General features: G+C 47.5%; 2 protein-coding genes; one reads left to right on the top strand and one right to left on the bottom strand.

Annotated features, from left to right (window-relative positions):
* Positions 1 to 3,296: 3,296 nt before the first annotated feature.
* GSTUM_00000896001 (uncharacterized protein) lies at positions 3,297 to 4,974 on the top strand. XM_002838166.2 has 5 exons: positions 3,297 to 3,352; positions 3,540 to 3,854; positions 4,213 to 4,358; positions 4,434 to 4,514; positions 4,588 to 4,974. The coding sequence occupies exons 2-5, from the start codon at positions 3,665 to 3,667 to the stop codon at positions 4,771 to 4,773; spliced, it is 603 nt and encodes a 200-aa protein (XP_002838212.1). The 5' UTR covers positions 3,297 to 3,352; positions 3,540 to 3,664; the 3' UTR covers positions 4,774 to 4,974.
* Positions 4,975 to 6,580: 1,606 nt separating this feature from the next.
* On the bottom strand, positions 6,581 to 12,291 carry GSTUM_00000895001 (uncharacterized protein; the record flags this gene model as incomplete). Its single annotated transcript, XM_002838165.1, has 8 exons — positions 6,581 to 7,022; positions 7,097 to 7,315; positions 7,375 to 7,978; positions 8,034 to 8,243; positions 8,315 to 9,531; positions 9,605 to 10,142; positions 10,242 to 10,332; positions 10,435 to 12,291. 8 exons carry the CDS (start codon positions 12,289 to 12,291, stop codon positions 6,581 to 6,583), a joined length of 5,178 nt encoding a protein of 1,725 aa, XP_002838211.1.
* Positions 12,292 to 12,507: the final 216 nt, after the last annotated feature.

Raw genomic sequence — 12,507 nt, 5'->3', positions numbered from 1 at the left:
CTAAACTATACATTCCCTCTGAATTGTAAGTATCATACCAGCCTAACCAACGAGATAGAACCAACCACCCCTCCACAACACCATCTACATGCATTGTCACTTGATTTTAAAGGGCTTAAAAAAAATCCTATAGCTGACAATAATATCATTGATGAAGTGGCCCGGACCACAGATACTTCGATTACCAGTCGCCATTCGCACAGAAGCAAGCCCAATCAGACCGTGCAAGAGAAGTAGGTATTAAATCCGTACAAATATTTTGCGGAATCTTCATGGAGTATGCTATCCCCCATGGGGGACATCTTGGGATCAATCTGGCAGGTCGAAGAATTACCGCTGTTGTCCGGGCTGGCAGACCAGAACCTAGAGTCTCCTTCACCTCTATTCGGGATGTGGCCATGACAATCGCGTTTGTCGCTTCTAAACCGCCCAGTAGCCTCCCCAACGCAATCCGGATAGCCGGCGACACTTGGACGTTAAGGCAACTGGGGGAGTGCTACCAGGGCCTCACCGGTGATGAAGTGGACGTCACGACCATAGATTATAAAGCCTTCAAAGAATCGGTGCTTGAGGGTGGCCACCAGAACATCGCCAGTCACTACCAATTGGCTGCTGGAGCGGGTCTATTGGATTATAGTACCGATAATGATAATGAATGGGTCAGCGAAGGAAGGCGACATTGGAGGTCCATCCAGCATCTACTTCCCGGTATTTAGTCTAGTCTAGTCTTTTTTTACTGTTCATTACTTTTCCCCCCTTCTCCCCTTTATTCTCTTTTCATCCTTTTTTTATCTTTCCCATTATTCTTATCCAATTTCGATTTCCTTCTACTTTTTTTTTTTGTTTGTTTCATTCCATTTTCCTGTTTCCCTCATTTTATCCCTCATATTCTGGCCACCGATGAACGAACCTCCTTTCAGAAAAAAGAAAAGAAAAAAAAAGTCTCGTAACTAAGCTTGCCCGTCAGCAAATACGCCTTCGTCAAGTACTACTCAACAAAGAACTATTCCTGAAACCCGCGCGGCGAGGAGGAGGACAGAAGCTGAGCGACAGGCAGCGGCAGCACTTCGTCGGAGATCACGAAGGATCCGGGGGCTAGAACCAGGAGAAAGCGGTAGGGGTGGTGGTACGGTGTCGGCGCAGGGGCGGGGAACGTCATCAAGAAGTTATCACAGTAGTCAAGGTAACGTGAGCAGGCAGGGAGGAGACAGGGCCTCGCCTAGGGGACGCAGAGCTAGGAATCAATGAGGCGATCGACCGACGGACACACAGACAATAAGACGGCCCTATCCGGTACGAGCACGAAGGAGTTCACATGAAGATAAACCGGGGAAGGAAGGAAGGACGATTATAAGGTGTGGAGTTCCGGAGGATTTTATTTATTTCGTTACGCTTAGGGGTTTCTTTCCCTTCCTTTACTCGGCCGTTGCCTGTATTTCTTTTCTTTTCTTATTTTCCACCTCTCGTCTTGCCTAATCACTAATTGGGGGTTTGCAATGTCTCTCGGATTACTCCATATCAGTATGTTTCTCGCAAACCCAGGAAGTTGGCATGGTATGACTAGCAGTAATTTGGCGAAGCCGGAGTAGCACATGAAGTTTCCTGTATCTCTTTTTATCTTATGGTCTACTTAATTTATATCCTAATCTAGGACTCTATGTCTATCTCTGCTCATCGTATTTATATCTTGCGAGGGTCCATGTTAAAAGACGTCGATGATTTCCCTGACACAACAAGCCTTCGCCAAGTTCCACACATACAATTCTAAGAGAATTCAAGTAAAGCCGGTGGAAGAGGCCATGTTTTACCGGTACCAAGAAGATAGGGTCACATCTAGGTCAGCTGCCACAACGCTATTCCCATAACGGTTACGCCATAAACTTGATTCATAATATCAAGGGTAGTGTCAAAGGCTAGATATCCTTCACTGCTTCTTTCAAAGTCTATGGGAATTTGTGGAGGGGACGGAAGCCGAGAGAGAGAATTCAACACTCAAGCAACTAGGCTGGCCCTGGGAGAAGAAAGTGCAAACAGTTGTTTGAATCATAATCCGTGAGGTATTCCTTGCGAACCCACCCCCCTCCACCACCCCATGCCCAGTAAGTATCACAAACAGCTGGGCAAGGAACAGTGGAGGGGGGGTGATGTCTCCGATTAGAAAACCTCCACGGCTTTAATTATGACATGTTAGGCATTTTTTTGTCACGTTGGTTACTCGAATCAGAGTGGCGAAGGTAGTTACTGCCATAGGGAATCGGCCAGTCCTGGTGGTGGCTCTGGGTTTAAGTCGTGTAGGTACCCGCCCCGGGGGTATCATACCGTAGTCAAAATATTTGTCCAGCCCTACCCAGTAGGGGTACTCAAGGCTAAAAGGGTTGAAAAAAGAAAAAAAAAACTTAGCCCGGGGAGCACAAAAACAGTGAACTTGACATTAATTCACTATGCCATGCAACATCGTACTCCCTCTTCCATGATGGGATGGCTGTGAGAGGTCTGCTAAATTCTGCCTCAGAACCCTCCAGAACTCAGAAACCTCACAAGAAAGAGATTTTTTCAGTTAAAAAAATAAAATGCCAAAATATTGTAGCGCTTTGAAAGCAATTATCCATCTTCTCCGCCAAAAATTGCTTAACTTTGAGTTTTTTTTTGCCCATGAAAAAACAATGAGTTTTTTTTGTCTTTTTTCTTTCCATAATTATCACATCAGATTCTGAAGGATCCATTTTAGCCCCATACTTTATTTACACTAAGTACCCTGTGCACTCAAATACTCAAATACGAGTACAGTACTATGCAACACATGAGGATGCTACCGGTTAACATAAAAAAAACACAATGCAATTTCCGGCGTTTACCCGTTACTGAAAAATATATCCTCTTGACATCAAATAGTCTACTGGTACTCCATAAGTTAATGGCTCCTTTGTCATTGACACAACCTCGGCCAACGGGTTGCCCAGTCGTTGCTGAGATGTGTAACAAGCCTTGGGAAAAAATTGGCGATACCATGAGATCAACAATGGGATCAACAAGATGCGGCTGAATTTAAGCTATGCCGCATCGTGTCACGGGCCCAACCGTTACAAGCCAAAGCCAAAACTTCCATCCCACCTTTTCCACTCCCACCTTTTCTTTCCCTCCTCCTTCTCAACCCCTCTCTTGCTTCACTCCTCCGACGGATGTGATACGATAGGGCAAAGTAAGTTTTTTTCTTTCATCAAATCTTGCAGTTAAAGTCCCACTTGGCGATTGACGCCCAATTTTCCATGCCATACTTACCACAAGGCAGCAAGCAGGAAAACAAGCAAAGCCAGACCTCCTTCTCGATTTCGCTCCCCCTTTCCCAATACCGGTATTCCCCCGTATATTTTAAGACACAAGCGATCGGTACCTTACGCTAAACTTCCTGACCACATACCCTATCGCCGATCCTGCCATCCCCGCCCCTCTCTCTTTCTCTCTCCACCGGCACTCCCCCTCCGCCCCCCCGATAAGTCCTCGTCTCCGCTAACCCACATCCCCGTACCTTACTCTTGTAGTACTACACGATAAACGGGTTTCTCACAATTCAGCTGAGCGCCACCAGCACGACGACCGCAGCAAACGTTAAACCCTAGGAAGGGAAAAGAAAATAATACAAAAAACAAAAACAAAAAAAAGCAAGATGCTCGCAATATTACGGAAATCACGACTGAAGGATCAGGAGATGCGCGTGTTAATGCTGGGACTTGACAATGCCGGAAAAACCACCATCGTCAAGCACGTCATGGGCGAGGATGTGAGGACTGTGAGTCCCACGTTGGGATTCATTATCAAGACAATCGATTACAAAGGGTACGTACAGAGTGGCATGTGTGGCATGTGGTTTGTTAAACATCCATCCTCCCGCCTTGTGTTGTCTTGGATTACACAGGCGAGCACACACGTACTGTACATACCAGTACCTCTCAGCTGGTAGAGGTTGAGGGAACTAAAGGAGTCACAGGGAAGGGAAGGCAGCATCTGTAGAAAAGTTATACAACTCGCTAATCTACCCTTTCGGCCCCATAGTTTCAAGCTGAACATATGTAAGTAAAAGAAAAATTGAAAATAAAACGTTCGAGCATGTGAAAATTCTTCCTCCCCTCCACCTCTCCCTTTTCTTTTCTTTTTGTTTCCGTCCCCTGCCCCGGAAAACATCCGGCTGACTAGAAGGTGTTGATGATGTAATAGGGGATGTGGGCGGCCAAAAAACCCTCCGCAGTTACTGGAGAAATTATTTTGAAAAGACCGACTCTCTCATCTGGGTCGTTGATGCAACCGACCGGTTCAGACTCGGCGATTGTAGGACAGAGCTTCATGGACTTCTCCAGGAGGAGGTTAGTCCCCTCTCCTCTTTCCCATACAAGTTATCCTATAGGAGTTTTACCAACAGGAAGCGGGGCAAACAATAGAGGCTCCTCGGCGCTTCACTTCTGGTGTTCGCTAATAAAACCGATGTCAGCGGTTGTATGGCAGAACCCGAAATCACCCAGGTACGCGCTTCCTTATCCTCCCCTACCTCATCCTCAGTCAATTGATCCATAATAAACCTACGGCACATCATAGGGCCTCAACCTCAACGATATAAAAACGCATAAATGGGCCATCTTCTCCTGCAGCGCGATCACTGGGAAGAACATCTCGGAAGGCCTCGACTGGGTCGTCGGCGATGCGCAGGAAAGATTATTCCTGTATAACGGGCTGGGCGGTGACCTCGCTACTGCTAATACTGTGAAGGGACAGTTGAACTAGTCCAGCTAGCTAGCCCCGGGAACACAGTAAAATGGATGGCTGTGGTCGTGTTATGTCTGGGGCGGTGGAGACTCCGAACGTTGTGGTGCCGTAATGAGGGCAGTGGTGATGATGATGCCCCTTTCACATACCTCATCTAGAGTATTATACCACGCATTCAATTTCACTATTTATGCTAGGCTAAAATGAACTATAATATCACATCACATCTAGAGTGAAGACAAATGAGAACCATCGGTAAAGAAATGGGAAATTCACACTGACAATGTACTTCACCGTAGGCGCCTGCATTGCCTTTCCTTAACCGCCCTATATACCTACCAAGCCTGCTACACTGGGGGAAGAAAAAAAACCAAGTGAGCGTAGTGTGCAACAGTCAGAGCAAGCAAAATAACCACAAGCAGCATTATAAAAAGAAATAGGAGGGAAAAAAATGCATCACAGTACAGCATCTCACCGTGCCCCACGTTTCTAGTTTGTTCCACCATTGTGAGTACGGTATATTGAGCACGAGAGTTTCCATAAATCAGCACGCTATGATACAAGCATGTACATGGCGAAATTGCACCGAACTGCACACCTGGCTTCTTGAGCACAGCACAGTAGCAGACAGAAAGCCCGACGAAATCTCTGCCCTCAGCCACACAATATTATCATATCATACCATGGAAATCCCACGAGCCAATTTATCACGTACTGCACCCATCCCCCCTCCCCGCACTCTCAGTATTATATACGGCCCTGCACAATGAGCGCTGCGCACCGTATCCAGCCCTACTAAACAAATACGAATTGTAGGAAATGTACGAGTACTGGTATCAGTACTATTACCAGGATGATTGATTACCCCGTCATGGGAATTCTCGGGTATATATAGCATAGTATGCGTTGGCGAGGGGTGTGGTATGGAGGAAATGGGTTTTTGTTTTGATACAATTAAAATGTAAATAAATAAAAACACGGTGAATGGGGGCGCCTTTCTTTTCTTCCTTCTCCTCCAATAACCTAATAACATGGTGTAGTCTATGTATGATAATACTACCGTACTCGGTCGGGAAGCTCACGTGCGAAAAGACGGCCAGCCAGCTTGCCCGGCAAACAAACACATCCAGTCTGCTCCCCTCCCCCCCCCCCGGCCCACTCTACTCCGCTACCAACAACCTCCGAAATGAAAGCCAGGCTAGGATATACGTACTATATTCCACCAGACTACCACCAGAGTGTGATAACTACAGTATCAACAAAACAGAAGGAACGTTCCCAAAAGCCAACGCCTCCCAAGTTTAGAATAAAAATCAAGAGAAAAACAAAAGCCATTAAGGATTGAGGAAAGGGAAGAAGACATTAGGTATCAAGTAACATGCATGGGCTATCCTAACCTGTCCTGTCCTGTCGTAGCTAGGTGGCAGGGAAGAGAAGAAAGAAAGAAAGAAAATACTTGTAAAAGAAATCAACAAAGGGTTACAAAAAGAACAAGGCGGAAGGTGGACAGGAATAAAGATAAAAAATAAAAATGTGAAAAAATGAAAAAAAATGTGAAAAAGGACAATAACTCGCTAGCTTTTAGAAAGGGAGAAAAGGAAAGGGAAAAAACTCCAGTAATTCATCTGCAAATACCTCGCTGATTCTACCAGATTCACACCCACAAGCGCCCCATCCCATGCCCCGCTCGCATATCCGCCGAGAGCTTTATATAGCTTTGCCAAAACTCAAGAGTAAGGGGTAGTCTCGCCATCATTTAATTTCATATGCGTGATAGCTTCGGAAGGGTACGTATAATCACCCACTCATACGTCCACTTTCCCTCTCAGTGACCGAGAGGGGATTGGTTTTCCGGCGCCGCCGCCGAGTCTACGCCTCCTCCTCCTCCAGCAGTATCAGAAGGGTGGACAGCATACAAATTCTGCTGGTAAGAGATAGGTTGCCGCCTGGCGCTCTTTGGCGGCGGTGTTGAGATCGTGGGCGTCATGCAAGTAGAGCTCGTCATAGAGCGGTGGTAATCTGTGCCTTCACCGCCTTCCCCGAGTATTTCTTCTATCGGGAACCCCGCGTAGAAGGTTGGGAGTTCGATCGGGGAGAGGCCACTGAGCTGATTGTCGGCAAGCTCAAAGGGTAAATCGACGCCGTGTTTCTCATCGCCGTCGCCACCAGTCATCGAGTGGGATGCTTCCACAATCGTTGGAGGTTGGCCGGCTTCGGGGTTCTCGTTCCGGTCGGTGTCACGGATACCAAACTGCGCTATTGTCCGCCTGTACGGAAGGGAAAGATCAGTCGAGACCCAGCAATGCCATACCAGCAGGAAGGGATATAAGAGGGTAAATACATTTTCCGCGTAACCCACGAAGCAAGAATCTTCCCTCGTTGTTTCTCGCCAAGACGAGATCTTGGGAAATCCCCCTTGCCCACAAAGGCAACGATATCGACAACAAGTTGATGCGCGTTCAGGATAGCATTGACGATCACCGGTACCATCGATGCCAGATACGACTTGACCCGAACCTCAACCAAGACCACGACCAATCCGCCGGCTTGGAATACCGCACTACTAGGTGTCAGACACGTTTCATCTCTGAAGCAAAAGGGCATCCTGGGAATCCTTACCTTCCTCCGGAAACTATGTTTCGATGACATCGTTCCACAGAATCCTCAATATCCATAGGGAAATGGCTTAACCCATTGACCTCGAATGTTTCACCAATACTACCAAGTACAAACAATACTTGCATTTCCACTTGGGCCCCTCCCGGGCCTATTGGCCTTGAAACAGTGTGCAAGAACCCGAGATCGCCGGTTCTGACATAGGTTATTCGTAGATCTCCATCTATTGTCTTGCCATTGAATCTATCCGCATCAAAAGTGTCTTTCGAACCATAGAACGATTTGACGCAAGCTTCCGACTCTACCCATATCTCGCCGTACTCTCCCGTCCTACAAAGCATGCAGGTTTCTGGGTTCACAACCGCCACCTGGGTCGATACAGGAACCATACCCGAATCCTGGACAAGAAGAGCATTTGGATGGGTTTCCGGATCAACAGAGTACACCAAACCACGCCGGAGCGCCTTCGTGTCAAGCCATAATTCTATTGGCTCGGTATTCGTATAGGAGCGGGAAGCGACCATAGGATTCAACACGTGGCTATAGATAGTGTTGATAGCCGTCCGATCTAACTCCGTCGCGGCAAAATGCAGCCTGACTCTCTGGACTAGTGGAGCGTCAGTTCCTGTTATGGACGATCCATGTTTCGGGTTTCCACTTACATATATCAGGCCTTGGTCGCCCCTCACAGGTAATCATCATGTTTTTTAACTCAAGCATTGTAAATCCTTTGGAAGGCATAGTCGATATTGCATGGTCTAACATTTGAGGGGTAGCATATGTATCCTTGATCTTATATCTCGATAACGTCGAGAATAGGCTTAGTGGGTTCTGCGCAAAATCCACTGGAGATACCAAGTATGTAGGAGCACCTGTTTGAGAGGCAGACCCCTTAGATTAATGTTTTTAACAAAGGGTAAAAAACGGGCGACAGAAAACATACCGACAAATACTCCCATTAACAAGGAGACCACAAACCCCACGCCACTAGTACTCCTGACACACCCTACCACCGGTCGACTAGAGGTCATTTGGCAAGTCTCTTTCATGACTTTGCATATTCCCATGATGGTATCATGTCCAAGGCCAACTGCGATCCTTCTTTGGTCCGGGGTCCAATAGGTCCACACCAGCGCAATAAATTCAGATTGAACCCATTCCGCCTTCATAGTTAGCCCCAAATCTCTGCAACCACTATTACTCTTCGGAGGTTTTGCTGTGTTGTGAATAGGAGGCATATTGATTTTCAATACTACGGCACTTTGCTTCAAATGCGTCGACAGTGGTTTCCCTTTCAATAGATGATCGACCTCCGTATTTACCAGAATCGCTTGGACGCTAAAATCCGCAATCATGTGAAGAAGTGCCGGAATATCCTCACTCAATCGATTTTGATCCAGGGGCGCTATAGGAACAGCGATAACTCCCAGACAAAAGCAGGCATGCACAGCAAAGACAAAATCCTCTGAATGTGTGTACATCAAGACCACGTGATCACCAGCCTTGACTTTCCACTTATTCTTGATTTGAACGGCTATGGCAGCAATCTTGGTGTCCAGCTTCTTCCAAGTAACACCCTTACCCTCTCTATACCTAGCATCAATAGTGCAATAGGAAAGCTCTTCGGCCTGTCGAGCAACACGCCATTGCAGTAGATCCACAATTGACGAAAAGTTGTTCAGCGGCGTTGAAGTCCTATCGTCGATAACAACCTCTCGATAATCCACGCCAGAGTATTGTTTCTCTTGCATAAGCAAAATGTCCTGTCTAGACTGAGTAGCAAGGTGACTCCATATGCCCCCATTCGGATCTATGCCAATAGGTAGATTGAGAACCGCTCTATGAACCCCAAATTTCACATGAACGCAAGGTAGGGTCCCAGAATGGAATTCATTACGGCAAAGCATGTTTCCAATCTCTCTGCGGCCATTCTTGAGAACTCGAGGAAGCGTGTTTGGCGCTGTGATCATAACACAGTAAACTCGGAGGTGATGTTCATCTAGGAGTACGTCCATACACCTCTCCGAAAGTTGGTCAAGAAGTGCAATATCGAGCTGTCGTGCAACGCCTCCCGCACTTGTAGGCGCAGTCGAAGCGGCCTGTGATTCTAAAAGTATAATTGGCAGATGTTCCTCATTGACATAAACATCAAACGCCGAGCTTGAGAAATAGGGTCAGTCTACAAAAGGTGCGAAAAAGGAAGTTTTCCCCGAAAGTAAAAGCGGAAACAAACCAATCATAAATCTTTGGAATATTCTTCATGATGCTACAAACCAAATGCTGAACGAAGAAGCACCTAAATTCCTCCCTGCCTTCTGCTCCTTCCTCTACCCATTCTACTTTTTGACGTAATCGATCCTCGTAGAGACCCAGAACAAATATCTTTCCCTCGATCACGCATCCCAATAAACCTGTTCTTAGGAACTCCAGCTCGAGGCTAACCGGATGCGGATTACCTTCTTTAAACCTGTAAGGTCGGGCATGGAATATGTTCTCGGTCTGCTTGGTGAGTGCCCAGAACCCTCCAGATAGCGACGGCGAATCAACCCATATCTCTCCTATGACATTCGGAGCACAGAGTAACAAAGTTTCAGGATCCACGACGGCAAGTGTAGCATCCGGTATAGGGTATCCAAACGCTCCAACCCTCACTGCGCCCGGATCTCCCGCTTTCTTTTGGGCCTCCTCCCCAACAGCTAAGACCACAACATCATTGGTCTTCAAAGCTTCCTTGTCTAGCAAAACCTCCGTGAGCTCGGTCACCTTTTTGTCTGCCTTCTTTGTTATACCACCGCTCAGCAATGATGAGTACCCATTGACCCCAACTCCTACTCCCTGGCTTGGGCCATCCTCTGGTTCTTCTGGCTCACCATCCCCATGCTCCTCCGGTTGGTGCAAAGGACATCCCATCCGTTCCTCACCACCGAGCCAGTCCCTCATACTGATCACCATACCGCCATGCTCAGGAAGACAGAGCATGGGTGCCACAGCGTCCCTCGCCCTTGTGTTTCCCAAAGGCCTGAGCCAACGGTCGGCAAGAATCTCGTGAAATTCCGGGTCGACGGTCAACGCGTCAATCAACATGAACCTAACAGTAGAAAAGTCCACGGTGAGCCTCTTCTGAAAGTTTCTAGTCACCATGGGTTCCTTCTGATAATTATAAGCTACCAACTTGAGTGCCGGATAATCTGCTAAGCACAGTGTTGCTTTATATCTTGTTATAATGTTTGCGTAAAGACCAGGCGTTGTTGCAGTAGCCTGTGAGAGCCACACGGTTGTTTGTCCCCCATATACAGCTAGCAGCGCCCCAAATATCATGCCTATCCCTTGCCTCGGATCCAAATAACTGACCAGAATGTCACCTGCTGGCCTCCCCGACACCGGGCGGCCCGTCCTATCCCGTAATCCTGGATGAAACGTATCTTTGCTATCATCATGAGGGACAGTGGATATAATAGCACTCAAACAGGCCATCTGGTGCATAATCGTCCGGTGATTCATGACCACACCTCGTAGCTCTCCCTCAGGAGATCTAGCAAAATCTATATATGCCAGGTCTGGCACAGAGAGAGCAGGTACTTCCTGATTCTTTCCTGGCCGCCACGATCCAAACTCATTGGTTTTCCACCATTCTACCCCTCGAGGCCATGAAAGCTTCTGCGTTGTGAGGTCCCGTTGAAATACTTTCAGGTTGTTGTCGGTAGTTAGAGCTAAATGCGAGTGAGTAGTTGTTAAGACGTGATTGAGCTTTTGGTAGTCCTCGAGGTTATTTATAGGCACCGCTACTACCCCGGCAATGAAGCACCCAAACAATGCCACAGCGAATTCAATAACTTCTACATCTCGGTATACAAGCGCAACTCTATCTCCGCGATAGAGATTTGATTTGTCTCTAATAACTTGCGCAACCTTCTCAGCACGAGATGCAAGCTTTTCCCAAGAGCAAGCCGCGATTTCCTTGCCCCTGGAATCAAGAACTATATATGCAGGCTGTTTCGGAACAGACCCGGCTCGATGCCGCAATACTGAAGCGAGATTATCAAACTTGGACATAGGAGTATTGGAATTATGAGGGTCGTAAACTGCAAACGGTACATCCCGAGGCTCCAACGGCAACATATGGTTCACAGCACCAGGAGGCGGCAGATCATTTGAGCTGAGCATTGGCGGAGGAATAGCCACAGACGGTGAGAATGGAACTCCCTGCTCCCCAGAATATCGATGCATCATATTGTGGTCGTAACCTGCAGCGGTGAAATCCGAAAAATACCCTCCCAGCGTGTTCTCTCGGGATTCCCGCCCAGGGGAGGATGGGCCCCCGTATCCGGGGTTCAAGGGATATTCTATAGGCCCTACAATGTGAGGCGGATGTTGGCTATTGTAGTCGTACTGGGGCTGCTGGTAAGTAACCAGCGGAGATGCAGACGCAGCGCCGGAAGCAGTGCTAGGGTTCCTAACATGCATAGATGTGGCTATTGAATCTCGGGGATTCGATGATTGTTGGCTCATGGAACCGTTGCGCACATGGAGTTGACCTTGAGCATAGCCTGTCCTGACACCACCTCCAACCGCGTCAATTCCGCCCCATTCCTGTGTAGACCCAACCGTCGTCGATTCACGACTTATACCTCCGTATTGCGTAACCGTCGCCGATGTCATCGCTCCGGACTCCAAGTGTGTAGAAAATGACCCAGGTGAGTGCACAGAGTCTCTACCGGAATCTCGTCTATTGAATGGTGACGCCGGCTCATTTCTAATCTCATAGACATGCCGGTTTGAAGGGCCCATATCCGACATATCTACACTGTATTGAGAAAATAAAAGAGTGCGACGCTTCTGATAGCCTTTTTCTGTAATATCACCCTCCTCCAACTCTGAATCCAGAGCCGCAAGTCTGGCCTGAAGCTCGGGGTCGTCCATAATTAAGGTTCAAGGCCTAGAAACAGTCTATCGTAGAATGCTGCTGTCGTTCCTCGATGCCGAAAGCGCAGGGACTATGAGAATGAAAGGTGGTAAGTGCACGTACGATACCAAAGTGCGATGGTAGCCGACGAGGGGCTCAACAAACATGAAAAATGACAAAGACAACGAACGGTATGGTATTGTATTAGTATGTCAAGTGTGCGGATAAGTTAG

This window comes from Tuber melanosporum, assembly GCF_000151645.1.
Source record: "Tuber melanosporum whole genome shotgun sequence assembly, scaffold_232, strain Mel28".
NCBI lineage: Eukaryota > Fungi > Ascomycota > Pezizomycetes > Pezizales > Tuberaceae > Tuber > Tuber melanosporum.
This window is presented reverse-complemented; position numbering and strand designations above follow the sequence as displayed.